Here is a 27,825-nt window from a genome sequence, read left to right as displayed (position 1 = left end):
TTTTTTTTTAATAAACAAACATAGATAAAAACGTGTGAAAATACAGCCATAATTATAGCTTGCATACCACTTAATAGCCTGCTTTTTTAGCCCATTCTGTTACAAATGTTTTGTTCATGTTTCTCTGTTATCTTTATTTAAATCATTTAAAAATGTTTCAGTAGCTGCCAAGCCTTCGTAAGTGACAGTCTTCTGAATGTCCAGGTGTGGGGAGCATGCTTGAGGTCAGGGGCCTGGGTCTCTCCCCAGCCCACTGGCTAGAGTTGGGAGGTTGAGATGTCCAGGGCAGCCGTGGGCTTTGCGGTCCCCCACTAAGCCTCCATGTCCTCTCCAGTTGGTGACAGCCTGTGCCATGCAGGCCTTCCACAGCCTCTTCCACGCCAAGCCTACCCTGGGCACCCTGTCGGCAGAGCTCAACGCCCAAATCATCACGGTAAGGCCTGATGGTAAAGGGGTGTGGCAGTGCAGGGGGCCTGTTACTTTTCTACAGAGTGAGGTTGAGTGGGCTGATGGGACTGGCCCAGTGGAAGAGGCTATAATAGACAAGCAGACAGGAAGTAGGCTGCTAGGAGACCGGCCACCAAAGCCACATCAGTGTTCACAGGAGATGGGGGCTCTGACTCTACACTTAGTTAACTTAATAAACTATTTCAGTGTGGTCTCATGATATAACTCATAACTTGAGCAGAGACTCTCAAATTTAGGGGTCCCTGGATGGATTTGAGGAAAGGGGACATAAACATTCCCCACATTGTTTGCAAAATATGCATATGTGTGCCCGTGTACATTTTTCCAGGAAAAGACTCTGTGGCTTTTGTGATATCCAAAAGGTTGTGAGACCCAAGTTTTACTCAACTGCTTCTAGAGACTTTAACCCCAGAGGAGCAGAATTGGAAGGGTTTCATGGATTAGGGAAAGGCAGGAGCTGGGAAGGCAATGGGGCCTGTGAGTTTCGGGGCCACATATGCAGGCCTGTCAGTGGGACATGCTGGTGTCTGGGGATGAGAAGGGGTCATTGTCATTAGGCCGCTCCAGACACACTTGCTCAGTCACCTGCATATTCCCTGTCCCACCTCTAGGCCTTATATGACTATATTCCCAGCGAGAATGACTTACAACCCCTGCTGGCCTGGCTTAAGGTCATGGAGAAAGCCCACATCAACCTGGTCAGGTAGGTGTGGCAGAGGGGTGTCCCAGGGCCTCCAGCCAGCCGACCTGCTCTGTGGCATGGATGGGAGGGATGTGAGCCAGAAGCTGGAGAGGGATGGTGGTATCTCCTTGTCAGGCATGCTATAGGCCAGCTCTTGCGGTATGAGGCACGGGGCAGGGTAGCGTGGCCTGTGTCTGCTGGGGCTGCTGCTTTCCTGCCAGAGCAGTTACCAGTGAGCTCTAAGGAGCCACAAGGGGGGGGCTCAGTGCACCATGCTGGGGCCCTGAGGGTGGGGTGCCAGTTCCATCCTGATTATTGTCACCTCCTGACTGAACCCTGTGCAATTGGTTTCCTCAGATCACATCCACTTTGTGGTTTCAGTCCTCTCCCCACCTGGGTTAACAGTCCCCTCCTCTGGGCTTCACAGTCCCGTAAACCCCAGTTTCGGCCCTGTGTCTATCATAAAACTCACATTGAGCTTGGCCACTTAAATAGTAGCCACTTGATGATTCTACTTTTCCAGAAAAAGGCTGAGAAGAAAATAAGTGTATCCACCGGTGACCTGTGTTTTGCCTGGAGTGGGGGTGTCTCAGGACCCTGGAGCCCCACCATGCTGTGTCTTCCCTCTCTTCTGCTGAAGGGCTCCTATTAGCCCTCGCTCTCAGGCTCTGTGCTGGGTGCTTTCCATTATCATTCATCTCACGCATCACAGCCGCCCCGGGAGGAAGGTCCTAGCCTTTTTCATGAACCAGAAACAGAAGCACCGTGAGGTAGCTAGTCATGCCTCTGCTAAGGAGCAAAGGAGGGTCTCTAGCCCAGGTCCACCAGGCCCTCATCCTTTTCCCTGCACCGTCCAACTTTTACCTGGAGAGGCCAGAAAATGGCAAAATAGCCTCATTCTCTACTTCTCAAGATATTTTTTAAAGATTTTATTTGGGACACCTGGGTGGCTCAGTGGTTAAGCATCTGCCTTCCGCCCAGGGCGTGATCCTGGAGTCTAAGGATCGAGTCCTGCATCGGGCTCCCTGCAGAAGCAGGAGCCTGCTTCTCCTTCTGCCTATGTCTCTGCCTCTCTCTAACTCTTATGAATAAATAGGTAAAATCTTAAAAAAAAATTTTTTTTTACTTATTTGCCAGGGGAAGGGCAGAGGGAGAGGGAGAAGCAGACTCCCTGCGGAGCAGGAAGCCTGATGCAGGGCTCGGTCTCAGGACCCTGAGATCGTGTTCTGAGCCCAAGTCAGATACTCAGCTGACTGAGCCACTCAAGTTCCCCCTCTGCTTCTCGGGACTAATCCTACCAGCAGGCCTCCCACATTTGTGCCATGATATACATCCCAGGCTGTTTGTTGTAATGCTATATAGGTAATAGCAAAAAAACTTAGAGACCAACAAAAATGTAAATGTGCTTGGGGAGAGGACTGGTCAATGTACAGTGAGTTACTAAAGTAGAGAGGTGCATGCTGACACAGAAAGACCTCCAAGATGTATTGAGAAGGGTATGGATGGTGTGATTCTCTGTGTGCTCTGGAGCAGGACTACCAGGGTATGAATGACCCCTCCCTCCTCCTTATGGTGTGGTCTCGGGCAGCATGCTCGACTTTTCTGTGCCATGGGTTCCTCACTTCTACAATGGGAATGGTAGTAGGAGTTAATCTTGGTTTTTACGAGGTGTAAATGAACAAATGCCTGTTATGTCGGTGCTTGGTGTATGAGAAGTGTTACATAGATGTTAGCATACATTACTGTTTTCTGTGTTTGTATATGTATGACAACTTTGGGAAGAGTATTTGAGACATTTAACCTTGATTTTCCTCTGGGAAGTCCATCTGAAGGTCAATCTGGGAGAAAGGTGTGATAAAGAGAGCATACTCTTTATTTTGTACTCTGAAGACCTATTTGGATTTTTTACCACGTGTGGCTATTCCTTGAATTATAGCACTTTTTAAAATTGCCCACTAGGAGGGCCCTGTAGAACCCTGCAGATCAATGACTGTCATTGGACCTGGTTCTATGTGGGTCCCTGTGGCCCAGAGCCAGGCCCCACAGAAGCCTTTTGTCTCAACAGATTGCAGCGGGACCTGGGGCTAGGCCACCTTCCTCGCTTTTTTGGAACTGCAACCACCTGCCTCCTCTCCCCACACTCGCAGGTGGTGACAGCTGCCACTCAGAGCCTTCAGGTACCGCAGCCCCAGCCCCAGCTTTAGGGGGGGGAAGCAGAGAGTGTAGAGTTGTACTGGCTACCTTGTCTCCTGAAGTTCGCCCTAGACCTCCAGCTGCATCCTGGGGAGGAGATCTCAGAGTGGAATAGGCTTCCTAGAGGTGTGCAAAAGCAGTCACCTAGGAGGGCTGGGTGGTGCTGGGAGGCTGCTGTAGGCCCAGACATCTGTGGCTTCTTCTCTTGCAGGAGATCTTGAAGGAATGTGTTGCTCCCCACATGGCCAGCATTGGCTCTGTGACCTCATCAGCCTCTGGCCCTGCCCAGTATATCGCCAAGATGTTCAGGTGAGAACATAGCATCCATGTTAGGGAATATGGTGTGCCTTCTAGAAAGTTCCTTGTAATGAAAAGTGTTCTACTTGTCACTTACTGTGGGCATGTGCTCAGCGCCAGAGCAGCTGCTATTGATTTGAGCACTGGCCACGTTGCAGGTGCCATAGTGTGGTACTCAGGAGTACGGACTCTGGGCCAGTCACCTGGGGCAAGTTCCTCTGCGTCCTCCATGCCTAGATACGTCAGGGTCCTCATCTGTCCAAGGTTACTGATGGAGGTGAGAATTAAATGAGGGAGTGTACGTGAAGTTCTCAGAACTGTATCTGGCACGTATTTAAGTACTGAAGTGAATAAAAACCACTGGTAGTCCTTGTGGTTCAAGGAGATAGGTACTGACTGACCCCCAGTTTATAGCTGGGCGAGCTGAGGTCACTCATCTAGGGAGTGGCAGCCTGATGGCAGAGTCCACTCTTATTCATGTGCCGTGCTGCCATTTATGTCCCTAAGAGGAGCCATTCACAGACCTGGCTGTCCCTGCAGGCAGTGAGGAGCCATGGAGCACTGTAGACACTGGTGTGGGCCCGGGAAAAAAACTAGGAGCCTTGGTGTCTCTCCTGGGTGTGTGCTCAGCTCTGAGGTGTGGTACTTTGGGTGCTGTGCCTGTTGCCCTTGGATACATCTGTGATGAAGTTTCAGGAAAACTCAGAAATAGAGCCACCCTCGCCTCTAGCTTACCCATTTCTGCACATTAACCCCCATCAACCATTCTTGCCTAAAATCTCCAGAAGGCTAAGCTGAGAGGTACAGCCAGCCTGGCGCCACTCTCCCCACTCTGCCCAGACCACCTACCCTGGCATCCCATCTTGGATCACACTGGGAAAACACAAGACCATGACTGAGCATGGGCTTTGGAGGCCCAGTATGGCCACTAGCAGAGTGACCATGGCAGGTTATTTGATCTCGTAGAGCCTCAGTTTCCCCATCTAAAGATGGAACAAAGGATGTACCTCACAGAGTTTTCTTTAAGCAGCAGGATTACATAAATGAAACTGAACACAGTGGCTATTTCATAAATGCTAGTTCTCCCCATTGGCCTTTCCTGGGGCTCCATCTTTACCAGCCAACTGTTGGTCTGTTGGCACCAACCTCCTGGTGCCAGTCATGCCCGGGTGAGCATGAACCTGGCCCTGACTGCTGTTCCCTTGGCAGGGCGGTGGAGGAAGGCCTGACGTACAAGTTCCACGCAGCGTGGGGCTCTGTGTTGCAGCTGCTGGGTGTCTTCTTCCAGGCATGTGGGAAGCAGGCCCATCCTGTGATGAAGAAGGTGAGCTAGGGAACTGCTGGGGCCAGGGCAGGAGGTGGTGATTGGGCTGTTGGACTGTGGGCTCCCAGAGAGGTCACGTGTCTTGTTACCTCTGCACTTTACTCCACATTATACCCCCAGTAGCACCCACAGCAGGTGTCCAGTACTGTGTCTCCAGGATGGTGTCTTGAGCCAACATGGGAGAAACAAAAAGAGGGGTGGGACCTCCCCTGGCCCCCCTGCCAGTACCTGCTCACTAGTCTTGGCTGCAGCAGATGGCTTTGAATGGGGAACCAGGGGGACCGACTCATCATCACCTGCCATCTTTTTCTTTTTAATTCTATAAATTCTCCACCGTAATAAGGGATTATAATGTTTTAAGCAGCCTTACGTTCCAGAGAGGTTACTGCAACCCAGAGTAAATCATCTAAGAATCAGAGATCCCCTTGGGATCCTCCCTGGCTGGGGAAGCAGGCCCCAGACCCCACAGCAGCAGCTCCTAGCCTCATGGGGCTTTCACTGACTCCTACCACTGCTGGTTGGAAGAAAGGAACTGCCCTGACAACAGGCCCAAGAAGCCTGGCCTCTAATAGGTTAGATTGACAAACTTGGCTTTCTACAAGTGAGGCCCTGGGAGTCCTGGGGGGTAGTGGGCCAGAGGCCACAGCTCTATCTTGAGGGGCAACCACTCCTCAGCGTTTGCTAAATTGCTAATTGTCACACATGAGTCTGTCATTTGCCTTTGCCAGAGTTTCTCATTTCTCAAGATAAACTGGAAATCTGTATTTGTATATGAAATCTTGTTTTTGCATGTTACTAACATACAGAATTTTAAAAATTGTTGGGTGGTGGGGGAGAGGTCAGACTTCTCACTAGGTTAAGTTTAGTTATTGTTTTGTGACCTTTGACCTAGATCGTAACCTGGGCCGATGCTCCTGACCTCATCCTCTTAGAGACTTTGGCCCAGACTCAGGGGTGGGTGCTAACTCTGTCAGCACACTTTGGTGTAATCTCTTGTCTTTTTGCTCCAGTGCCTCCAGTCTCTGTGTGACCTGCGCCTCTCCCCCCATTTCCCTCACACGGCAGCTCTGGACCAGGCGGTGGGGGCTGCGGTGGCCAGCATGGGTCCTGAGGTGGTTTTAGAGGCTGTGCCTTTGGAAATCGATGGCTCCGAGTAAGTGTGATCCTGGCTGGCTTCTTTACAAGCCCCAGGGGAGTCAGCCAGCTTGTCCTTCTCAGCAAGGTGTTCACTCTTTGGGGTGAAGTCTCTGTGTCACATGGGAATCAGTGGGAGAGGCCACAGCAAGGCTTGAGCTGTTCCTCGGCTTAGCAGGTGATGTGCTGCTGGATGTGCTACCCTCTCACTGGGCTTTCCCTCCCTCCTCCCAGGGAGAATCTGGATTTCCCACGGAGCTGGCTGCTGCCTGTCATCCGGGACCACGTCCGGGAAACGCGACTTGGTTTCTTCACCACTTATTTCTTACCCCTGGCTACCACCCTGAAGAGCAAAGGTATGGGCCTCACCTTAGTCCTGGAGCTTTGGCTGGAAGGGATCAGGAAGGGCTCGTTGTCCAGCACCCCCAGCCCTAGGACATTGGCTAGTGTCCCTCTGCCAAGCAGGTGGCCAGTTAGTGCTCAAGTGCCTTCCTCAGGGGGGCTGTCCCTCCCTTTGCTTAGAGACACAGCCAAGCATATCCCCTTTACAGGACCCTGCCCTGTGGCAGGCAAACAATGGCCTCCTCTCCTACTGGGGTGGTAGTTAGACAAATACACACCAATTTATAAGTATGCAGAGCTGTGCCTAATAAAAACCTGATACAATGTATGTGTTTCTCAGTAGAGTTCTGGTAAACTTAGTTATGATAAAGCCCCACTGGGGGCCGTGGTGTGGTCTCTGAAGAAAGGGAAACCTGTGGGAATGGGCATGTTTAGTAGATGGTGAATTGAACAGATTGGATTCAGATCTCAGCTGAGCCACACCACATTTGGGTGACTTCGAGCAAGTTGATTCAACTCCTCTGGATCTGCTCCTCATCAGTAAAATCAGAACAATAATTGCCATGCAAGCATTAAATGCAGTGGTCACGTACCATGCATATCATGTAGCCTACCACTTAGAAACCTTATTGTCAAATAAAACCAGGTTTCAGAATGATATATGTATAGTACAGTTCTGTTTGTGCTTTTTAAAGTGTGTATGTAAAGAAGTGTAAAGAAGTTAGAAGAGATGGTGGGTATCCCTGGGGGAGGAAGATTATGAGGAGACATCTACTTCCCGTTTTATGTAGGTGTTTTACATTTTTTAGGATGAACAAGTATTATGTTTCCGTTTGTGGGGAGGGAAGAATCACCCAAAGTCCTGTCCGCATTATTGGGCTTTTGGTTTTGGTAAAAATGAGGCCTGCTGGCCCATAGGGTGCCCAGGGCCCCACTGTATCCTTGTGTCACACTGCAGCGATGGATCTGGCCCAGGCGGGCAGGACAGTGGAATCCAAGATCTATGATACGCTCCAGTGGCAGGTAAGGGATCAGTTGGGGGGATGTGGGTTGGGTGGTGCAGGGGCCTGAGTTGCTAGGCATCACTCTCCTTTCCCATCCCTCTCCCCAGATCTGGACCCTCCTGCCTGGATTCTGCACGAGGCCCACGGATGTAGCCACCTCCTTCAAAGGGCTGGCACGGACACTGGGCACGGCCATCAGTGAGCGTCCAGACCTGAGAGTCACTGTGTGCCAAGCCTTGCGCACCCTCATCACCAAGGGCTGTGAGGCAGGTATGTGTGGGCTCTGGGGTCAAGGGCTAGGAGGGGGATGGTTGCAGTGGCCCAGGTCTTCTGGCCTGCTGTACCTCACTGCCTGAGCCACAGCTAATCTTGTGCAAGGACCTGGGGCTTCTGCTGGGGACCCAAGGAGTCAGTAGGACACTAAAAGTTGCCCCGTTTCCTCTCTTTACTCCCACCGTGCTGACAGCTGCTGGGTGTCGTCTGGTCAGCATTAAGGACTTTGTCGTGTGGCTGGCTCTTGGCTGACCCTCGGGACAGAGCCATGGAGGAGCATAGAGTGTCCCCAAGAAGCCCTAAATCCATGGGTTCCAGGGCCTGTCACGTGTCCTCCAAAAGGATGCCTCTGGGCCATAGCCCTAGCAACTGTTGAGGTGGGGTTGACTCCTGCCCCTTTTATGCCAACTTTGGTCTTCCTGCCAGAGGCTGACCGCATGGAGGTGAGCCGTTTTGCCAAGAACTTTCTGCCAATCCTCTTCAACCTATATGGGCAGCCTGTTGCAGCCGAGGACACCCCAGCCCCTCGCCGGGCTGTGCTGGAAACTGTCAAAACTTACCTGACCATTACAGACCCTCAGGTGAGCTGGCGGGAGGAACACTCTTGGGTCAGTGACTGTGGGTTGGGTGTGTTGGAAAGGCCGCACCGGCCAGGGCTCACTTGGGCTCTGCCATCTGGGGGACAGGGCAGCACATACCAGCGCCGACTGGGTCGAGGCTTCTAAAGACAGTGGGGTGGGGCAGTGCAGTTCTGTGATCTGCTCCTGCTCCATGTTTCTTTCTTCACCAACTGTCTCCTTTTCATCCTCTTGGTGCTGCCAGTTGGTGAACAGCTTTCTGGAAAAAGCCAGTGAGAAGGTGCTGGACTCTGCTGGCTCTGACTTTACCAGGTAAAATGCCCCACTTGAGTTGGGGCAGCCCAGGGAACCAGAGGGTGTGTTGAGCAGAAGCCCTGTGGGTTCTCTCTGGAATTATAGGAAAGTCTTGAGATGTCGAACGTCCCAGCTCTACTCTGAAGGCTGACTGGCTCCTCCTTCCTGGGAGAGGCATTATAGCCTGCTAGGAAGGATGAGGGCCCTGGTGACACTGCCCCAATTCAAATCCCAGCTCCCCTAGTTACAAGCTATGTGACTTTGGACAAGTTACTTATCTATTCCATGTCCTTTGTGTCCTTATCTGTGAAAATGGGCGTGATAATAGACCTGCAACAGGTTTGTTGTGAGGACCAAAGGCTTTAAAACACATAAAGTGCCTGGAACCCCACCTGGTACCTTATGGGAGCTAGATTCGGTATAAGCACCCTGTGGTTGTTCACAGGCTCCTTCAGGGCCCCATGTCCTCACTGCACTTCTCCCACCTCCGTACCCAGTAGATCTGAGGTACTGATGGTCTATGCCCCCTCCAGGCCCCCTAAGCCTGTCCTTGCTCTCTTGCCCTGAGCAGACTGTCTGTCTTGGACCTGGTTGTGGCCTTGGCTCCTCACGCAGATGAAGCTGCCATTAGCAAGCTGTACTCCACCATCCGGCCCTACCTAGAGGTGAGCCATGTGGGCTGGAGTCCCGTGTGACCACACCTGGGGGTAGGGGGCTTCTTGGAAAGGTGGGATCTGTCTTCTCTGGACCATTGAGGAGGACACAGAAGTCCAGGGAAGGGCAACCTAACCTCAGGAGAGTTGTCCTGAGGGAGTCACAGAGCTCGTTTGCAATGGTGAGGAGTTAGGGAAAGAAGCGGGGGGAGAGGATAGTGCTCTACCTAGAAAGGTGAGTGGGCACATGGGCCTTGATGTGTGCCGGGGGCCCAGGTTCGCGCTGCTGGATGAACGTTCTTTGAGGCCTGTGAGTGCAGTGTGGAGTGGAGGCTGTGGTGGCTTCCCTCCCTGCAGCACCCCCTGCCTGGCACCGAGTTAGCCTTTCACTGTCCATGCTCCTCCGGCCCTCTCAGGCCTCTTGAACTCCAGAGGCAGGCTCTAGTCCTGACCCCTCCCATGTAGGTCACAGTTACAGTGGCTGTTCTGTGACTGCTCTCGGACAGTGGCGTGTGTGAGGGGGCAAGGATGGATGGAGGACCCTGGGGCCCTCTTCCTCACCATCCCCCCTCCCAGAGCAAGGCCCATGGAGTACAGAAGAAGGCCTACCGAGTACTTGAGGAGGTGTGTGCCAGCCCCCAGGGCCCTGGGGCCCGCTTCGTGCAGAGCCACCTGGATGACCTGAAGAAGACCCTGCTAGACTCATTGCGGAGCACCTCCTCACCTGCCAAGAGGGTGAGGCCTCCAAGGCAGCCATGCTCTGCCCATAGGAGGATGGGCAACACAAGGAGAGGACTGCCATAGAGACAGGGAACTTCAGGGGCACAGGTCCTAACTGCCGTTCCCCCATTGCCCTGCAGCCCCGTTTGAAGTGCCTTATACATATTGTGAAGAAGCTCTCAGCTGAGCATGAGGAGTTCATCACTGCCCTCGTCCCAGAGGTGAGGGGTGTTGGGGGGGGGTATATGTGTGTTTTAAGGGGTTCCCTTGGAGTGTGGCTTCTGAGGACCTGGAAGGATCAGGGGAGAGCAGTATGGGGGTTAGGGGCTCCTCAATTCTCTGCCTGGGAGCGCAGGTGCTCCTCCCTACCCTCTTTTGCCTCAGGCCACCAACCATTCCCATGGTGGCCAGCTCGAGCACAGTTCAAGGGGTTGTCTGGGCAGGTGATCCTGTGTACCAAGGAGGTGTCGGTGGGTGCTCGGAAGAACGCGTTTGCCCTGCTGGTGGAGATGGGCCATGCTTTCCTTCGGTTTGGCCCAAACCAAGAAGGTGAGGTGTGGGTGACATGGGGCTGGGGTAGATGGTCTGCTCACAGGCCTTGGGGAGACACCCCTCCAAACCACTGGCCAAAGCAAAAAGGTGGGGAGAGCTGCCTGACTCTCGAGTTGGGGCAGGCTACTCCTCTCTGGCCAGAATCCCCTTCCCTGGGGGGCCCCCAGGTGCAGCATGCAGAGTGGTTGTGCCCTAGTGTGTGTGACTGTCCTTGTCTCACCCTCCCAGAGGCCCTGCAACGCTATCTCATCCTGATCTACCCTGGCCTTGTGGGTGCTGTGACTATGGTCAGCTGCAGCATCCTGGCCTTGACCCATCTCCTGTTTGAGTTTAAAGGTAAATGCTTCTTCCTTGAAACCTAGGGAACTGCAACCCTCAGGGCAGGCAAATGGCCAGAAGGTCAGAACAAGGTCACTTCCAGAAGAAGGTAGCTACCACCTTCCTTTAGGGAGGAGAAAGAGCTGAAACCAAGTCTGACTGCCTCCCGTCCCCTCTGCTGCCCTGTCATCTTTCCTGCCCACCTGCAGCTGCCCTGCGTGCCACTGTCAGAATGGATTAGAGGAGGTCAGGTCCCACACCCGGGTGGTTAGTCCTGGTTCTGCATCTTACCAACCATGGGAGACCTTGAGCAAGTGTATAAACATCTTAGAACCTCAGTTTCTTACTTCTAAAACAGTACTTCCTCACAGGTTGGCTCTACTCTTTGGGGGAATGACTAGGACTGTGCTGGGCACATAGAAGTCCCCCAAATATTAGTTCCAACTCATGTGACCTGGCAGGGATCTTGGGTCTGACAGTGGCCCTCTGGTCACCCCCAGGTCTCATGGGGACCAGCACGGTAGAGCAGCTGCTGGAGAATGTGTGCTTGCTCTTGGCTTCCCGTACCCGCGATGTGGTCAAATCAGCACTGGGCTTCATCAAGGTGGCAGTAGTTGTCATGGATGTGGTACACCTGGCCAAGCATGTGCAACTGGTGGTAAGTGCCCCCCTACCCCTCAGGGGGCAGCCACATGGCCTCTGGTCTGCCAGCATGGACCTAGTGAACTTTGAGGCCAGCAAGTTCCAAACATTTGTTTATCTGAACACTAGCCTGTGTAACAGGTCATATAGGAGCCTTGGAAAGGACTCCTGCCTCCCCAGTGGGAGTGAGGAATGTACACGGTGCCAGGCTGCCTCTTGTGACCTGCCCCTTTCCACTCCAGAGAAGCAAGGGCTCTGTAGGGCAAAGGCCAGTAGGCAGGGCCACCCTTTGTTTTACAGATGGAGAAACTGAGGCCAGAGACGTCTCCAGGTCACACTGCTAGTGAGAGCAGCCCTAGGACCAGAACCCAAAGCTCAGAACTGACCCTCAGGGCTCTCCCCCAGCTGGGCCCCTCATCTTGCTCTCTTTTTCCCCTCTTGCATTTTGACCTTCTGAGTTTGAGGAGGCTCCTCCAAACACCCCTGCTGGGTGCAGAAGGGCCTGAAGACCCACCTGGTATTGGCTCCCTGGCCCCTCAGCTGAGCACAGGGTATGCCGGTGGCTGAGTCTGTCCCACCACTACATCCACTTGCCTCAGTGTTTCCCTTCCAGCTGGGTTGGGTCACATCAGACCTCCAGGTCCCCCTTGCCTCTCTTCGTATCTGGCCTTGTGTCAAGGCAGGAAAGGGCAGGTGGGGGACAAGGTAGCTTGCCCCTGCCCTTCCAAGCCTGCCGCCTCACCGGGGACCAAAGATGAGGAGGGCTAGAGCAGTGGTCTGTCATAGGGTTCCGAGAATTTATAAAAGCTTTTCAAAGGATTGATGGAGCCCTATGTCCCTAGCCCTGTTTGAAGACACTACAGATAGTGAGATCTGCTACCCGTTTCTGGGTCCCAGCCAGGCCTGAAAAAGGTGTGAGAATAGTCAAGCCTGAGATTAACACAGGGTGGTGGAAGGGACATGTGGAACCCAGAGAAACCTGGTGGTGTTGGGGCCCAGTATGGGCCATGGAATCAAAGTCCAGGGCTGAATGCTGCCCCTGGCCACGTAGCAGCCTCTGAATGCTTTGTACGTCAGTTTCCTCATCTGTAAACTGGGGGTCATGATCGATCTGCCTAATGGTGTTTTCCTAAGGAGTCAGTGACATAATACAGGTGAGATGCCACACAGTGTTGAGAAGACTCTCAAGCTGCAATCTCGGTAGGGTAGTTGTGGATTGTCATAAAGGAGGCTTTAGGGAAAAGGTGGAGTGTCACTCAGGTTGTGGAAGTACAGTTGGTCCAAGGGATGGGCCAGGAACAGGGTTGCTGTGACCCTCACCCCTTCACTGGGCCTGATGGTCCTGTGTGCCTGGTCTGCACAGTGAGAGGGCAGACAGGGTGGAGGGCGCCCCTGAACCCTCGGTGCTCTGCCTGGCAGATGGAAGCCATCGGGAAGCTTTCCGACGACATGCGGCGGCACTTCCGCCTGAAGCTTCGGAACCTGTTCACCAAGTTCATCCGCAAGTTCGGGTCTGTGGGGTGGCTGGACTGAGTGGGGCTGGCAAGGGAGGAGTTGAGGCGCTTCCAGAGCCTGCAGAGAAGGGGCTGGGCTGGGGGATCTGAGTCTGTCCCCTGTGGCTGTAAGAGCCCCAGCTGAATCCTCTTCCTTCTGGGTAGCTCTCTGTGGCCAGTGTGCCTCACCAGCCCCTCGCTGCCCCTCAGGTTTGAGCTGGTAAAGGGGCTGCTGCCTGAGGAGTACCACAGAGTCCTGGTAAACATTCGGAAAGCCGAGGCCCGAGCCAAGAGGCACCGTGCCCTGAACCAGGCTGCCATGGAGGAGGAAGAGCAGGAAGAGGAGGAAGAACCTGCCCAGGGCAAAGGTGACAGGTAAGACCCGGGGTAGGGTCCTAGGGACCCAGTCTCCCTCAACCCGCAGCCTGCCCAGGTCATGCTCAGCTGCCCGTGGCTCTCCTGGGAACACCCTGATTTCTGACTTCTCTGTCCTTAGCATTGAGGAGATTTTGGCTGACTCAGAGGAAGAGGATGAGGAGGATGAGGAAGAAAGGAGCCAGGCCAAGGAGCACCGGAGGCTAGCTCGACAGAGGAGCCAGGCGTGGCTAAAGGAGGGTGGCGAGGATGAGCCTCTCAACTTCCTGGACCCTAAGGTGGCCCAGCGAGTCCTAGGTAAGCAAGAAGTGGCTGGCATGTGAGTCCAAGAACAGCCTTGTTCAGGGGTTAGGGGTGACTGCCACAGAGGCCAGCGGGCACCTCCCACCACCACATGCGCACATCATTGTGCTGCAGGCTCCCGTCCCGGGCACAGACCTGGGCTTGTTGGTTAGGGTGAGACTGTGGGTGGGTTAGAACGGACCTGCCACCTCCTCACTGCCCGACTCTGCCATGCCAGCCACACGGCCTGGGCCCAACCGGGGCAAGAAGAGGGACCACGGCTTCAAGGTGAGCGCCGATGGCCGCCTCATCATCCGGGAGGAGGAGGACGATGCTGCTGTGGCCAAGATGGAGGAAGAAGAAGGAGCTAAAGGTGGGGCCACCATCCATTCCAGGAACAGCTCTGGCTGGAGCAGGGTCACACTCATTCATTCATTCACTCATTGTTCGTTTGCTCATTCATTCAGTGACCACTTGTTGGGGGAGCACAGGTAAAAACATACAAGGAGCTTGGAGCTAAGGCAGCTTCCTCAAACTTTTTGAGTTTCTCAAACTTTTTTGACCACATTAAGAAATCTTTCCATTGCAATCCAGCCAATTATACAATACATATAATTCAAACCAAACTTTCAAAACACTGTACTTCCTTTTAAGTATGTGTGACACACTTTGTTGCCTCTTTTTTTTTTTTTTCCTGTTCTCACTCTTCTCCTTTTTGTTGTTGTTGTTGTTAATGTAAACTCAGCTGAGGCCCTGAAGTTCATTTACAGGTAGAAAGACCCAGACTAAAAGCCTGCCCCTTTCCTGACTGTATTGTCTCCTGCAGTCCAGGAGCCACTCCAGCATGAAGTCTCCGGGTCCCGTGGAGTATTTCCTGCTCCCCTTCCCCTGTGTCATCCATTGGATCAGAAAGCCTCAATCTTCTAAAATTTATCCACCTTCCTCTTTTTTGGGGGTTCCTCCTGCCATGATCCCTGGACTCTTGACTCACTGCAGCCTCCTGACCCGTGTTCTCATGGCACTCCCTGCACTCAGCTTACCTGCTGTGTGACAGGGGACAATCACTAACCTCTCTGTGCCTTAATATCCTTACTCCAAAATGGGCATAATACCAATACCTACTTAAAAAAACAAAAACAAAAACAAAAACAAAAAAACAAAAAAAAAAAACATGGTTGTAGATGAAGTGGGTAACCAGAACAGCCATGTCTTGTGTTTGGTGTAAAGGTGACTACACTGTTTCCTGATCTGGTCATGCGGCTGTTCCCTCTCCTCTCTTTATACTTTCTAGTCTCCTTGAGCCCTTCTTGCCCATATGTCCTTGGTGCTGAGAATATTCCTCCCTTCTCCTTCTGCCTCCTGCTCTTTAGGATCCAGCCCAAGTGCTTTTCTGTGATCTTTCCATGGCCCTCAGCCTTCTGGCAAGTCTGGGGCACTTCGTCCCAGATTGTCTTGTGACATTATTTGCTTGTTTTTCTTAAAGATTTTATTTATTCATTCATGAGAGACAGAGACAGAGAGAGGCAGAGAGAGGAGCAGGCTCCATCCAGGGAGCGCAATGTGGGACTCGATCCCTGGTCTCCAGGATCACACCCTGGGCCAAAGGCAGGGACTCAACCACTGAGCTACCCGGGCGTCCCTTTATTTGCTTGTTGATTGACTTCCCTTGAGTTTATCTTCTCCCCTAGCTGGTCAGTTTCATACTTTCAAACTGATAGCTTTTTTAAAAAAATTGTGAGAAAGTACACATAATATAAAATTTAGCATGTTAACCATTTTTGAGTGTTCTGTGGACTGGTATTCAGTACGTTCACATTGTCGTATAGCCAGTCTCCACAACTCTTCATCTACAAGACTGAAACTCTTTGTTAAACAACTCCTTATTACTGCCCGCCCCCAGCCCACAACAATCACCATCCCAGAATCTCTCTAATACTTTGAATTTGAGTACGAATCCAGGTGCCTCATGAATGAATGAATCCAGGAATGATTGTGATCAGCTTATGTCACTCCGTGGTGTGTGCAAGGGTCCTCCATGTGGCAGCATGTGGGCAGAATTCCTTTTGGCTTGTTTTAATTGAGATGTTTGTTTTCTGTTGTTGACTTGTGAGAGGCCTTCACACAGTCTGCGTATCAGCCCTTTATCACCTGTATGGTTTGAAGGTAACATTCTCTCATTCATCCTATAGAGTGCCTTTTTAGTCAGTTGTGTCCCCTGACACACGGAAGTTCTAAAATTTTGCAATAGTCCATTTTATCTATTTTTACTTGGGTTGTCTGTGCATTTCCTTGGTTCATACTTCTTTGGCTCATTCCCTCACAGCATTCAGCACATACAGGGCAAAAACAGATTCTTAAGTGGGAGAACGAGGCTATTCCCAGCAAAGCAGAGTGTATGTGGGGCTGGGGCATACCTGACTCCCTAGAAAACCCAGGGCTTTCTTAAGGTCTCAAAAAAAACTATGTTTATCTCAGAAGTGGGATCACCACTTCCTTGGGGGGCTGTCTCCCTGGGGCCTAGGATGGGAAAGGGGTTAGTCAGTGTTCCGGGGTCTTGTCTCCCACAGAAGGACACAGGTTTTCTGGAGCTGGAGTTGCCAGCTCTGTCAGCCTGGTGAGCCAGGAGGAGGCAGGATGAAATTTGTGTGGGCTTTGGGAAAACAGGTGCTCCCTGCATGCTCACGGATCTTTCTTCCGTTTGGTTCCAGGGGAAGATGAAGAGATGGCTGACCTGAATGAAGACATGGGTGTCAGGAGTGTGAGTACTTCATCTGATGGGGGGGCTGTGCGTTCAGTTCAAAGCCTTGGGTGATAGCTTCTCAGCCATCTTTCCCTAACCCCTGCCCACTCTGCTGCCACACATACCCACCTGCCCTGTTTCCTGAATACATAGGAGAGCCTTGAAGTTGTGCGTAGCAGGCAGTCCCAGAGGGTGTGGTGTGCATGTCCAGGACACAGTGTAATGGGTGACTGCTCTGTGGGGTGTGGGAGGGGGCTCTGAAGCACCTGATGCTTCCATGTTAGCAGAGTTGTCCAGCTGAAAGAAGAAAGGCAAAGCCCTTTCTCTCTCCATCAAGGGCATGTGCTGTTGCAAAGGCAACAGCTGGCCTGTGTTCCAAGGGGCAAGTTCCTGCAGGGGCAGGGCCAGCCGCCATTGAGGAGCACAAAAGGCCCCACAAGTCACCTCACCTAATCCTCAAAGGTGATGGGGACTCTATCAACCCCATTTCCAGAGGGGGCTTACAGAAAGTAAGTAGCCTGCCCAAGGTCACATGTTATTAGATGCAGACTAGGGATTTGAAACCCTGGCCTTCCAGGCTCTTGAGCCCAAGAATTTAAGCCCCTTGGTATCTTCCAGGATGGAGTGCAGCTTCTCACCTGCCCCACCTGAACCAGCGAGGGTAATATGGGTCCAAGCCCTGACTGACCTTCTCAAGCCCAACAAACAGCACTTCTGAAACATTTTGGAGCAGTGTCTTCCCTCTCTGTCTTCTCAGACTGTGGCCAACCCATCTAGCCTTCCTGGGTGCCCCCCTTGGAGGACAGCTGCCTAGGCAAGGGATATAATATTAGTAGTGAAGACCCAGGTTCTAGGGCCCCTTTCTGGCTTCCACCTAAACTTTCAAACTCAGTTCCTCACCTGTAAATCTTGTAGAATTATTGGGTTGACTTCATGAAATTAGGCATATCAAGCACATTAGTGTGGTATCTAGTGATCTTTTCCCCCAAATTACTGCTTTCATTGACATCATATTCACAAATGCCCTATCCCTGAGCCTGAGGAGCTACCTTGTTATCAGAGCATTGCACCCATGCAGAATTCCATTTGGAGAGCTAGGTGAAAACCAGATCAGAGAGTTATGGGGTCAGAGGGTAGCTGAGGGTCTGAGAAACCCCGATGCATGAGGTCCCCTCTGAATTGGAACGTAAGCGTAGGTCAAGATGCCCAGACACGCACTTGTAGCCTGGGGACAGGAGTTATATGTGAAGCAGCCATGTGAGATTGCAGTCATGGGCTGGGCTGTAACTTTGTTCTGTGCTGTCTAGCTGTATAATTTTAGACAGTTCCTTATTCTCCCTGAGCCTTGGTGTTCTCATCTGTAAGTGGGGGATCGAGTGGCAGAGAACCTTTCCTGCTACACAGGTTGTTTATTTTTACTGTGAACATTAGTGAGGATGTTCATATACCCTTGTTAATGAACTTTGCTCACCACTTTAGAAGAAACACCAGAAACTCAAGCATCAGAAGGAGGCTGATGATGAGGAGCTGGAGATGCCGCCTCAGTACCAAGGTGAGGCTTCCACTCTCCTCTCTTGGGACAATCTGTTCTCTATCCCCTGCATTAGACAGGGGAGTTGCACGCAGAGCCACGAGTTTGCATGACCCCGTTGCAGTCAGTCAGCACTGACAAAGATCGGCTGGTATGTCACCCAAGACAGGGCTAGGGGGTGAGAGTGTCGGGCCCTGGGGGTCAGGAGATCTATGCATGGAACCCCACCCTTTGAGGAGCCCTTGAACCTCATCTCTACCCCACCCACCTAGGCCTTCCTTGAGGCTTATAGCCCACCCTTTTTCCTGGGAGGTGTCTGCCTCTCTTGTCCAGTTCTGAGTCAGGCTGGGTTTGGGGAGGCTGTATTGAGGGTAGCTTGCCTAGGAGATTCTCCTACACATTTGTCTCTGGGACCCTAAGGTGTTCATTTTCCCAGAGCAGCTGCTGTAGATACCAAAGTGGCTGCCCAAGGCCAGGAGAGATATCTGTTACTCACCTCTGCCTCCTTCCCCTGAGGGCAACCCCTGCTGTGCATCTGGAGGTACAGAGGTTTCTGTGGAAAGTTCCAGTCGCAGGAGCTGGTGTGACCTCAGAGCCTTACAACATCCTAACCCGGCCACAGAGCCTTATGGCTTCTCCCTCTGTGGTCTCACAGACCAGCACCCAGTTCACCTACTCCGCTCTGAGGTGGTATGGTGCAGAACCAGACAATGTGGAGGAGGCCCGGGGTCAGGACTGCTTGCTCTTAGTTGTGTGGCTAACTTGATCCAGTCCTGTGGCCTCTCAGCTTCTGGTTTCCCATCTGTGTAAAAAAAAAAAAAGCGGGGGAGGGTATCTGGATCATCTCAGAGTATCCTCCTGAGTAGTCATTGTAGGATTCATCCCTGAGTGTGTTAAAATCAGACTGGAGATAAGTGACCTTGGAAGTACCTGGGCTTCTGTAACCACAGCTTTCGAGTCTGTATAGTGGGACAAGAGCTTTCTCTCTCCCTCGGTGTTGGTGCAAAGCCCCAAATGAGCAGCAGCCTAAAGTACCTTGTTATGCAGACGAGGTCAGAAGCTCCAGAAATTCAGAGACTTGCCGAGGTTAAAGCTGTTGATGGTTCAACAGGGAGTTGAATGTGGGTCAGTCTGACTTCAGAGCCTGTGTTTTCTTCTAGAACAGAGCAGATTCAGCTTTGGAGACTGGGGGGTGGTTTATGTTAGTGGAGAAGGTGTATGTCCTCAGAGATTATCGATAGGTCTTTGCAGCTTCAGGTGTGCCTGAGGAGCCCACTGGTCTAAGCCATTCAGCCACTGGACATTCTTGAGGAAAGTCCTTGCTTGGTAGGGGACAGACAGGTTGCTAGCCTTGATTCGTCTGTTCCCCGGCAGCTCTGCAAAGAGAAGGTACCCATTGCCTTCTCCTGGGAGGAAGCTGCCCTGCCTTTGCCTGATTCATGGCCCTTGTGTTCCCCCTCTAGCTGGAGGCTCTGGCATCCATCGCCCTGTGGCCAAGAAGACTACGCCTGGGGCTGAATACAAGGCCAAGGTAAAAGCTGTGGGTAGGGACAAAACCTCTGAGAAAGAACAAGGGGAGCTGTGCCCACCCATTACCTTTATTGAGCCAGACTCAGGCCACACTGAGATCTTGTTGGCATCTAAAATCCACACCTTTGTTGGATGGCATTCCAGGGCTACAGGAACCCTGGGGTGCCACCAAGGCACAGAGTAAAGGGGAGGACAGGGGGCCTATTAAGTCAGCAGGGAGGAAGGGGAGCCCTGTACTCCTAGCTGATTCTGTTTTCTCTGGTTGAGCAGAAAGCAAAGGGTGATGTGAAGAAGAAAGGTCGGCCTGACCCCTATGCTTACATCCCTCTCAACAGAACCAAACTCAACCGCAGGTACAGTGCTGGGCTATGCAGGGTTGGGCTGAGATGGTAGGCATGGCGCTGGGGAGCTCAGTACTCCAAAGAGGGGAGGGCCATATTCTCAGTACAGTCTCAACTTAATGGCTCAAGTGTCTCCTGGTTTTGTTTTGTTTGTTTGCTTGTTTTTAGAGAGAGAGGAGGGGAGAGCATGTACTTGAGTCAGGGGGAGGGGCAGAGGGAGAAAAAGAAGCAGACTCCTTGCTGAGCAGGGAGCCGGACTTGGGACTCAATCCCAAAATCCTGGGATCATGACCTGAGCTGAAGGCAGAAGCTTAACCAACTGAGCCACCCAGGCACCCTTACTTTTACTTTTTAATGTGCATTTTCATGTCATTGGTACACATGAGTGTTATTGACCTGAACTGTTCTTTTAAGCAGGGTAGCACATGGTCTACCCAAATCATGTGCTGCGCATTGACAGGCAGCACCCTTTCTCTTCAGTTCCTCCTAATGCTGGGGGAGCCATTATCCAACATTGGCTGGAGGGGAGGGGACCACCTGTGATGTCACACAGAGATGTGACCCTTCTGTTCCTTGTCCCTGCAGGAAGAAGGTGAAGCTGCAGGGACAGTTCAAAGGCCTGGTGAAAGCTGCCCAGCGAGGATCCCAGGTGGGACACAAGCTTCGCAGAAAGGATCGTCGGCCCTGAAGGGTCCCCCAGAGGGCTCTGTGATCCAGTCTAAGGTCTCTCTGTGGCTCCCACGCTGCTTTGACCACAACTTTAGATGCTCGAGGTTTTTTCTGTCACAGCCTGGACTCAAAATGACTTGTTGGATGGGACTTGGTTTCCAGAGAGGCACCCAGGATTTTGGAAATGCCAAACTGGAATCACCCTTCAGAGCTGTCCCTAGAGCCTAGAGATGGGAATATAGCCTCACTGTCTCCAAATAGGCCAGCTGTGTTTCTTCCCCGAGTGGCCATGTGCACCAGAGCAGACAGTTTCCATTTCTTCCAGACTCTTGTAGCCACGTGACACTTAGCCTGGCTGTGGTCTGGGCATATAAGATTTGCTGTGACCAGATGTAGAATAAACATGCACCAGCATGCACTGTCCCTAGAAACACTGTGTTTTATCACCTGTCCCTCAAGGACAAGAACTATGTCCAGTTATTGACAACAGTAGCTTGACCACTTCTTGTCCAGTCCCAGCAGCCGGTCTAAGGCACTGCAGGTAGCCCTAGGTCAGGCCTAGAACTTGCCCAGGGACACCCACCTGTGTCAAGAGGTCTCCCTGACTTCACTTTACAGCCCCAGTCAGAAGGTGACATTTGGAGGCACAGGAGGGGCAGTGAATGATGCGCTGGGGCGGGTCAGGCTAAGAGTTGCTTAGAGCTACAGCGTGGCTACCCCAAGCTGACCCGGCCACAGGTTTCTCCCAGCAGCTTTGTTCAGTGGTTCATTGAAGTGTTTACTAAGCCTCACCAAGTGCCGAGTGCAGCTGAATCATCTAGCTTGATCATTATGTCCTGTTTTTCCCAGGTAAGTACGCAAGTTGTACAAAGATTCTCACTGTCCAGCTCTGTTGGCCTGGAACAGAGGAAGTAGTGCTGACCTCCTCTTGCCCCCGAGGTCACTTTGTTGGCCAGGGTACCCCAGTGTGTGCTTTCCCAACAGGCCTCAAGAAGCAAGGAATCCTAGGGCTACTCCAGTAGGAGGAATTGTCCCCTGGTATTTGATCCATAGCTTTTCTCATCTCAAATTCTCCCTGTTTGAGATGAGATACCCCCACCCCACCCCACACACATACACACATTCAATAGTCTCCATTCTAGTTTCATGCCCTTGGTTCTGATAATGCTCCCAGGAGGCCCTGTGCAGTTTTGTTCATTCTCTAAAGGAGCTCCAGTTTTGATGTGATCCATCCATCCCCAAATGAGGGGATTTACTCCTACTGATTTTGGAGCTAGGAAGTGGAGAGGAACCACACTTCACCCAGAGGTGGCGCTCTTTACATGCCTTGTTCACAGAAAGTCTGGGCTTGGAAAGCAAGGAAGATGGTCACCAAGAGGTGGCTCTTAGAAATTTGCAGAGGGATGTAACCATGACCCCTGTGGTTACACTTCTGGACAAATTAGGCCTATCACAGCCCTTTCCTATTTCCTTTCTCAGGAAATTAGCCATGTGCAGTAGGTTGCTGCATGAAAGTAGGAATGGGGATGAGCCGGTTGCTCAGTGTTGATGTCTTTAACAAAAAGTTTGAAGCCAGTGTGCTGACTGTAGCATGCTTTCCAAGATCTTTGTTTTCTTTCAAACGTAGGACTAGAGCTTTGTACAGTGGCAGTATCATAGCCAATGAGGTTTATCCAAGTCACGATTATTGCTAATCAATAGGGGTAGGGCTGAAGCAGGTGGCCTAGAAAGGCTGATGTTGGTGATGTGCTAAATTCCATATTCTTGTGGAAGTAGACTTCAAATGCAAATTACCTTGAAGCAGAGGCAACAATTAATCTGCCCTAGAAACTTGAGGTGCTTGAAACATTTGTTGTGAAAGTCAGTGCTGCTTTTGTTCCATGGAGGGGGGGATGGGGATTGGGAGTATTTATCAATTCAGTTTCAGGAGGGCCATTCAGGAGGCTCATTCAGTTTCAGGAGGGCCTCCCCCAGGATCCAGATTTACTACTTTGATTTTCTCATGCTTTTGGCAAAGTCAGAATCAGACTTGTTCTGGCTTTCTTTTCTGGGATCCATCCTCACTCCTGAGAAATGGAAGGTGGAACATGCCTTGTGTGACTGCACCAAAACAGCAACCCTAGTGTTGACCGAGACGGTGTGCAGCATTAGGGGTTTACAAAGGCAGTCTACTCACATCCCCCCACCCTGGTGCCCGTGGACACAGGTGTGGCTGGTGAAAGTGACCTCAACCCTCTCTGGGAAATGCAGCTTCTTGTGACTATGGCAGTAGGTGTGGTGGTGATGGTGGTGAGGGTCACTCCTGGCAGTGGCTGCTATCATAGGTCCACGGTCATCTGTGCAAGCCTGCCTCGGTCCACAGGCTTTGTCGTGTTTCCCTGCACTGTTTGCAACATGTGAGAAAATTACTTATGATGTTCACGTGGTCTCTGTTTTCATTCTTCTCTGACTGCTTTTGCTTCATCACAGGGTGACTTAGGAAATTAGAGCGTATTCTCTCTTTCACTATGAAAGTAATAAAGATTCACAGAACATTTGGAAAAAAACAGAAAAGTAAAAGCAGGAGCTAGAATCCTTCCACTGTAATTTCACTGTTAATCCTAGTACAGTAGACTATGGAGCAACACAGATTTGAAGTGCACAGGTCCACTTACACATGGATTCCTTAAAAATAATATATATATATTTGAAAGAGAGCACACCAGTGGGGAAGGGGCAGAGGGAGACAGAATCTTTAAGCAGAGTCCCTGCCAAGTGCAGAGCTCAATCTTTCAACCCGTGAGATCATGACCTGAGCCAAAACCAAGAGCTGGATGCTTAAGCTCCTGTGCCAACCAGGTGCCTGGATTGTTTTTGATAAATACAGCACAGTACTATACATGTGTTTTCTCTTCCTTATGATGTTCTTAATAGTATTTTCTTTAGTTGCTTTAAGAATACAGCATATGAAAAACAAATACAGCATATGATACATATGCCAAATATGTGTTGTTTAATAATGTCATCAGTAAGGCTTCTGGTCAGCAGTAGGCTATTAGTAGTTAAGTTTTGAGGAAGTCAAAAATTATGAGTGGATTTTGGACTGCACGGGGGTTAATACTCCAAGCCCCCATATTGTTCAAGGGTCAGCTGTATTAACCGTATATTTCATTCTGGTTTTTTACTACATAAGGGATTTTTTTATGTATTTTTTTTGTATCCCTACATGAGGGATACAAAAACAGTTTTAAAAAATAAGTTTATAATCTAAATTTGCACTTGGCTATCACAAGCTTTTTACTCTTCCAGTATAAACGCTTGATAAACATTGTTTTCAGTGGTCTAGTTTAAGCATCTTCCCAGTGGACTGTAGGTCAGTTTATTTACAAAGAATCTTTGGGCCCATAAGTATGTTGCTCCTTGATGTACACAGGAATGTAATGCCATCACTAGATGTTGGATCACATACAAAGCAATATTTAGAAAGTGATCTGATGATGATGACTGTTCTTTGTTCTATTTTTGCTATACATTATTTTGAATAGATAGATGAATGTACTCCAGAAAATAACCCTCATTTGGGGCACTACAAGCTGGCTTGCCATTTCCTGAAATCATGGTTACCATAGTTTCTGCCATCAGAACCATTTACCATGCTGTCAGAGAGGCTGGCCAAGTTGTCCAGGACCAGGGCTGCAGTGGCATAAGTTGTTCTCCCAGTCCCAGTCCTGTTGACTGGTCGTGGAAGTGCTAGAATAGGATTTTGAGGCTGTGGTCAATAATGGGTAAATACTGATTAAGAATGTGGGGGGGGGGAGCCTGGGTGGCGTCAGTTAAGCATCTGACTCTTTTTTTTTTTTTTTTCAATTTTTATTTATTTATGATAGTCACAGAGAGAGAGAGAGAGAGGCAGAGACACAGGCAGAGGGAGAAGCAGGCTCCATGCACCGGGAGCCCGATGTGGGATTCGATCCTGGGTCTCCAGGATCGCGCCCTGGGCCAAAGGCAGGCGCCAAACCGCTGCGCCACCCAGGGATCCCAGCATCTGACTCTTGATTTCAGCTCAGTTCATGATCTCAAGGTGATGAGATCAAGCCCCAAGTCAGGCCACCCTGGGCGTGGAGCCTACTTAGGATTCTCTCTCCCCCTCTTCCTCTGCCCCTCCCTTTCCCCCTCCCCCACTCTCACATATGCATGTTCTCTCTCAAAAAGAAAAAAAAATAAGAAAAAAAGAATATGGGTGGGGAGTATGGTGGCACACTCAGGCTGGATTGAGGTCTGAATATTAGCTTTACAAGTCTAAAATCAGAGTTGATCATGTTCAGAAGAGAAAAGAGACTCTCAAGAGGCCTAGTCAAAATGATGATTTATTAATTTGTAATGAGAAATATAACTGCCAAGGGGCCTGAGACTTGTGTCATGGTGGCTGCTCACCACACACTCCCTCCTTGCTCTGGAAGTCAGAATGATGAGGCTTTAGTGAACGTGGAACAGGGCATGGGAGATCATGTGAGTGATACATTGGTCATGTCACTGAGGTAGAACAGTGTTTTCTCTATGGGAAATACCTGCCCACCGGGTCCCCCTCAATTCTGGTTAGGGCCAGAGCCTACCTCTCATGTCTTCTAGACCCTTCAGAAACCCTTATCTACCGTTCAGAAGCTTTTCTGAGATTTCATTCGGCTCCTGCTTTCTTCACTTGCAGGCACACCCAGATTGAATTTCTAAGCCCAACTCTTCGGGCTTTCACCAGGGAGACATCCTGTTCTCTCTGGGGCCTTGCGCACATAACTAATCCTATCTGTCGTGTGTGGACTTGAAGGGTTTAACTTCTATAGGGCGGCTTGATTTCTAGATTCCAGAGATGTTACCCTGTAGACCCAAAGGTAGCAATTACAGAGCTGATAGGATTTTAGGGCAGAATTTGAGAGAGCGCCTGAGGCACTGATGACAGGCAGATGGATTTGTGAATGGTGCCGGGAATAGCTGGTACATCCTCATAGCTCCTCTGTTGGTTTTACAAGCTCTTGAAGAGCCTTGCTTTGAACCAGAACTGTTGCTATGCCATAGATCCTGGACTTGAGCCTGAAACACATACACAGCTGATAACTTGGGACCAGCCCTCAGTTGTAAATAAGGTCATAAAAATGACAAGGTGCAACATTACCCGAGAAGATTTTACACAGCTGTGCATATTGATTGAGTCCTTGCGTGATAACACTTATCTAAAAATGCCTTCCTTAACCATTCCAGCAAGTAGTTCAACTTAAGCAGAGTATACCTCCAGAGCAAATAACCAGCTAGCAAAGCTGACTTGTATTTATTCTGAAGATCTTTCCATGCCCACACGAGGACTTTCACAGAGGTCATGTGGATGGGTCCTGTCCATCAGGACACCCAGGGACCCAGCCACACAGATTCCAGTCTGAGCCAGCACAGGACCCTCCTGGTTCACCACCAAACACGTTCACAAGCACTAACTCCCCATCCCTGCCATGGTGGTGTGATGATATAGCTATCATTTCGTGATCCTTCACAGCTAGGAACTGGGAAGCAAAGCTAACTGGTTAGCAGAAGGTAGTGCCTTGGCCCCCAGAGGTCAAGCCCACCTGGCTGGGCTCCACGTGACTCAGCCCAGGGGAAGGCCATGTTGCCAGGAGGCATAGCTGGACATTTCCAAAGGCCACTTGCAATTGGGAGGCCACAGTCTTTCCCTTCATCCATATGCAGGCTTTTTACTCCCAAAGCCCTGCCGCTCTGAGACTAAAAGTACAGAACAGGTTTCAGTGTGCTTGGTGAGAGGAGGGTGGGGCTCTGCTAGGACTGACTTTCTTAACTACCGTGAGGGCAAGGGTGGGGTGGGGCTGCTTGCTAGGCATTCCTTCCTCTCCTTCCTCTTCCCCTTGCAGAGGGTGATGGAGTTGGGCTGCATTCTCTTCTACCATTTTCTGCCATTTCTACCACATTCCTTGTCCTCTTCTTCACCCTCTCCATGCATATCTCATGTGCATGTGTGCATACACAAACGCACACTTGCATTGTGCCTTTTTTCTGAGCAAAGGATTTCTTAGAAAGCATTTTAGAAAGCATTTTGTGAGATGGGAGATGTGGTAGTAAGCCAGATAGACAGGATCTTTGCCTTCAGGAAGTTTATGAGGAGGGGACAGGTAAAGAAAATAAAAACATGTGATTGGGATAGTGCTCTGCAGACACCTTGAACGGACTTCATTTGGATGAAGAGGCTATAGGGGGGCCTCTTATAGTAAATGATATTTGTGTAAGACCTGAAGGATGAGCAGGCTTTAGGTTAAGTCATTTGCCTCAATGACCAAGGCTCCAAAATTTCTAGATCATGGGGCCTATGGGCAGCAATATGATTGGGAGGTGGGCTTGGGCCAGGACCTGTCTTGAAGTTCTGCTCCATACCGGGCTCATTGTTTCACTGAGAGAGAGAGTGTGTGTGTGTATATATGTGTGGTGAGGGATGGAGGATGGTATGACTACTTTTGGCTCATGCTCCAAAGGAATAGCCAGTGCAGAGGGCCTTGGAGCCAAGAAGAGTTTGGCCCCTTCAAAGAACTGAAAAGAAGCCAGGGTTGCTGGACCAGGGGAACAGGGTAGGGAAGTAGGACAGCCACAGACTAGAGAAGCTGCTGCTGGTGCTTCATAGGGTCTTGGATTAGCCTAGCTCAGATGTGTGGCCATGGTGATGGAGGGGACAATGCAGACCTGCATCTGACTTGCTTTTTTTTTTTTTTTTTTTTTTTTTTTTTAAGATCGCTAGCTGCTGTGTGAGTCATAGATTGGAACAGGGCAAGCGGAAACAAGATGGCCTGTTAGGAAGCTGCTGTTAAAATTCAGACCAGAGGGGAGAGTGCAGGTGCCTGGGCAGGTGGGTGGGGGTATCAGTGGTGGAGATGGTGGGAAGTAGTTGTAGGTAGTATGAAAACTGCAACCTGAAGTTCAGCACTCTTCCCTTTCAGCTTCAGGAAAGGGAAGATGGGCCCCTTGTTTACTGGGCCACAAAGGAAGTACATTCAACCATTTGAGCCCTTTTTATTGTTGCCCAGTGTATGTCCAGCACTGTCCTAGGCACTGCAGATACACCAGAGAACAAAACAAACGACTCCAGCTTTCATGGGAGAATCAAAGAAAATAAATGTGAAATTTTAGCATGTTAGATAGTGATAAGTGTCCTAGAGAATTATAAAGCAGAAAAGGGGATAGGGATGGGAAGGAGGAATGGTCAACTTTAAATTGGGCAATCAGAGAAAGTGGTTAAAGACTTGGGGAATTGAAATTTTAACTCATCAGGATGGTGGAAACAGCAAGTGCAAAGGCCCTGCGGGTAGGCATGTGCTTGTGGTGTTCAAAGAAAAATAACTGAAGCTGAGAGTGAGAGGGAGATGAA

General features: G+C 50.6%; 1 protein-coding gene across 3 annotated transcripts in view; it reads left to right on the top strand.

Moving 5' to 3' along the window:
• The window catches only part of RRP12 (ribosomal RNA processing 12 homolog), a 49,897-nt gene extending 27,050 nt beyond the window's left edge, over positions 1-22,847 (top strand). For all 3 annotated transcript variants that reach the window (XM_038578411.1, XM_038578410.1, XM_038578409.1), the window contains 26 exons: positions 335-433; positions 1,080-1,171; positions 3,216-3,327; positions 3,555-3,652; positions 4,850-4,964; positions 5,975-6,117; positions 6,333-6,454; positions 7,399-7,463; positions 7,552-7,714; positions 8,144-8,298; positions 8,540-8,607; positions 9,161-9,254; positions 9,819-9,977; positions 10,103-10,183; positions 10,406-10,511; positions 10,743-10,850; positions 11,333-11,490; positions 12,894-12,985; positions 13,178-13,342; positions 13,464-13,639; positions 13,863-13,997; positions 16,333-16,382; positions 17,844-17,916; positions 19,359-19,426; positions 19,696-19,778; positions 20,352-22,847. In XM_038578411.1, coding sequence (XP_038434339.1) covers positions 335-433; positions 1,080-1,171; positions 3,216-3,327; positions 3,555-3,652; positions 4,850-4,964; positions 5,975-6,117; positions 6,333-6,454; positions 7,399-7,463; positions 7,552-7,714; positions 8,144-8,298; positions 8,540-8,607; positions 9,161-9,254; positions 9,819-9,977; positions 10,103-10,183; positions 10,406-10,511; positions 10,743-10,850; positions 11,333-11,490; positions 12,894-12,985; positions 13,178-13,342; positions 13,464-13,639; positions 13,863-13,997; positions 16,333-16,382; positions 17,844-17,916; positions 19,359-19,426; positions 19,696-19,778; positions 20,352-20,454 — 2,883 coding nt within the window. In that variant the 3' untranslated portion in view covers positions 20,455-22,847. The remainder of the gene's footprint in view (positions 1-334; positions 434-1,079; positions 1,172-3,215; positions 3,328-3,554; positions 3,653-4,849; positions 4,965-5,974; positions 6,118-6,332; positions 6,455-7,398; positions 7,464-7,551; positions 7,715-8,143; positions 8,299-8,539; positions 8,608-9,160; positions 9,255-9,818; positions 9,978-10,102; positions 10,184-10,405; positions 10,512-10,742; positions 10,851-11,332; positions 11,491-12,893; positions 12,986-13,177; positions 13,343-13,463; positions 13,640-13,862; positions 13,998-16,332; positions 16,383-17,843; positions 17,917-19,358; positions 19,427-19,695; positions 19,779-20,351) is intronic.
• Positions 22,848-27,825: the final 4,978 nt, after the last annotated feature.

Source organism: Canis lupus, chromosome 28 (genome assembly GCF_011100685.1).
Source record: "Canis lupus familiaris isolate Mischka breed German Shepherd chromosome 28, alternate assembly UU_Cfam_GSD_1.0, whole genome shotgun sequence".
In the NCBI taxonomy this organism is placed as follows: Eukaryota; Metazoa; Chordata; class Mammalia; order Carnivora; family Canidae; genus Canis; species Canis lupus.
This window is presented reverse-complemented; position numbering and strand designations above follow the sequence as displayed.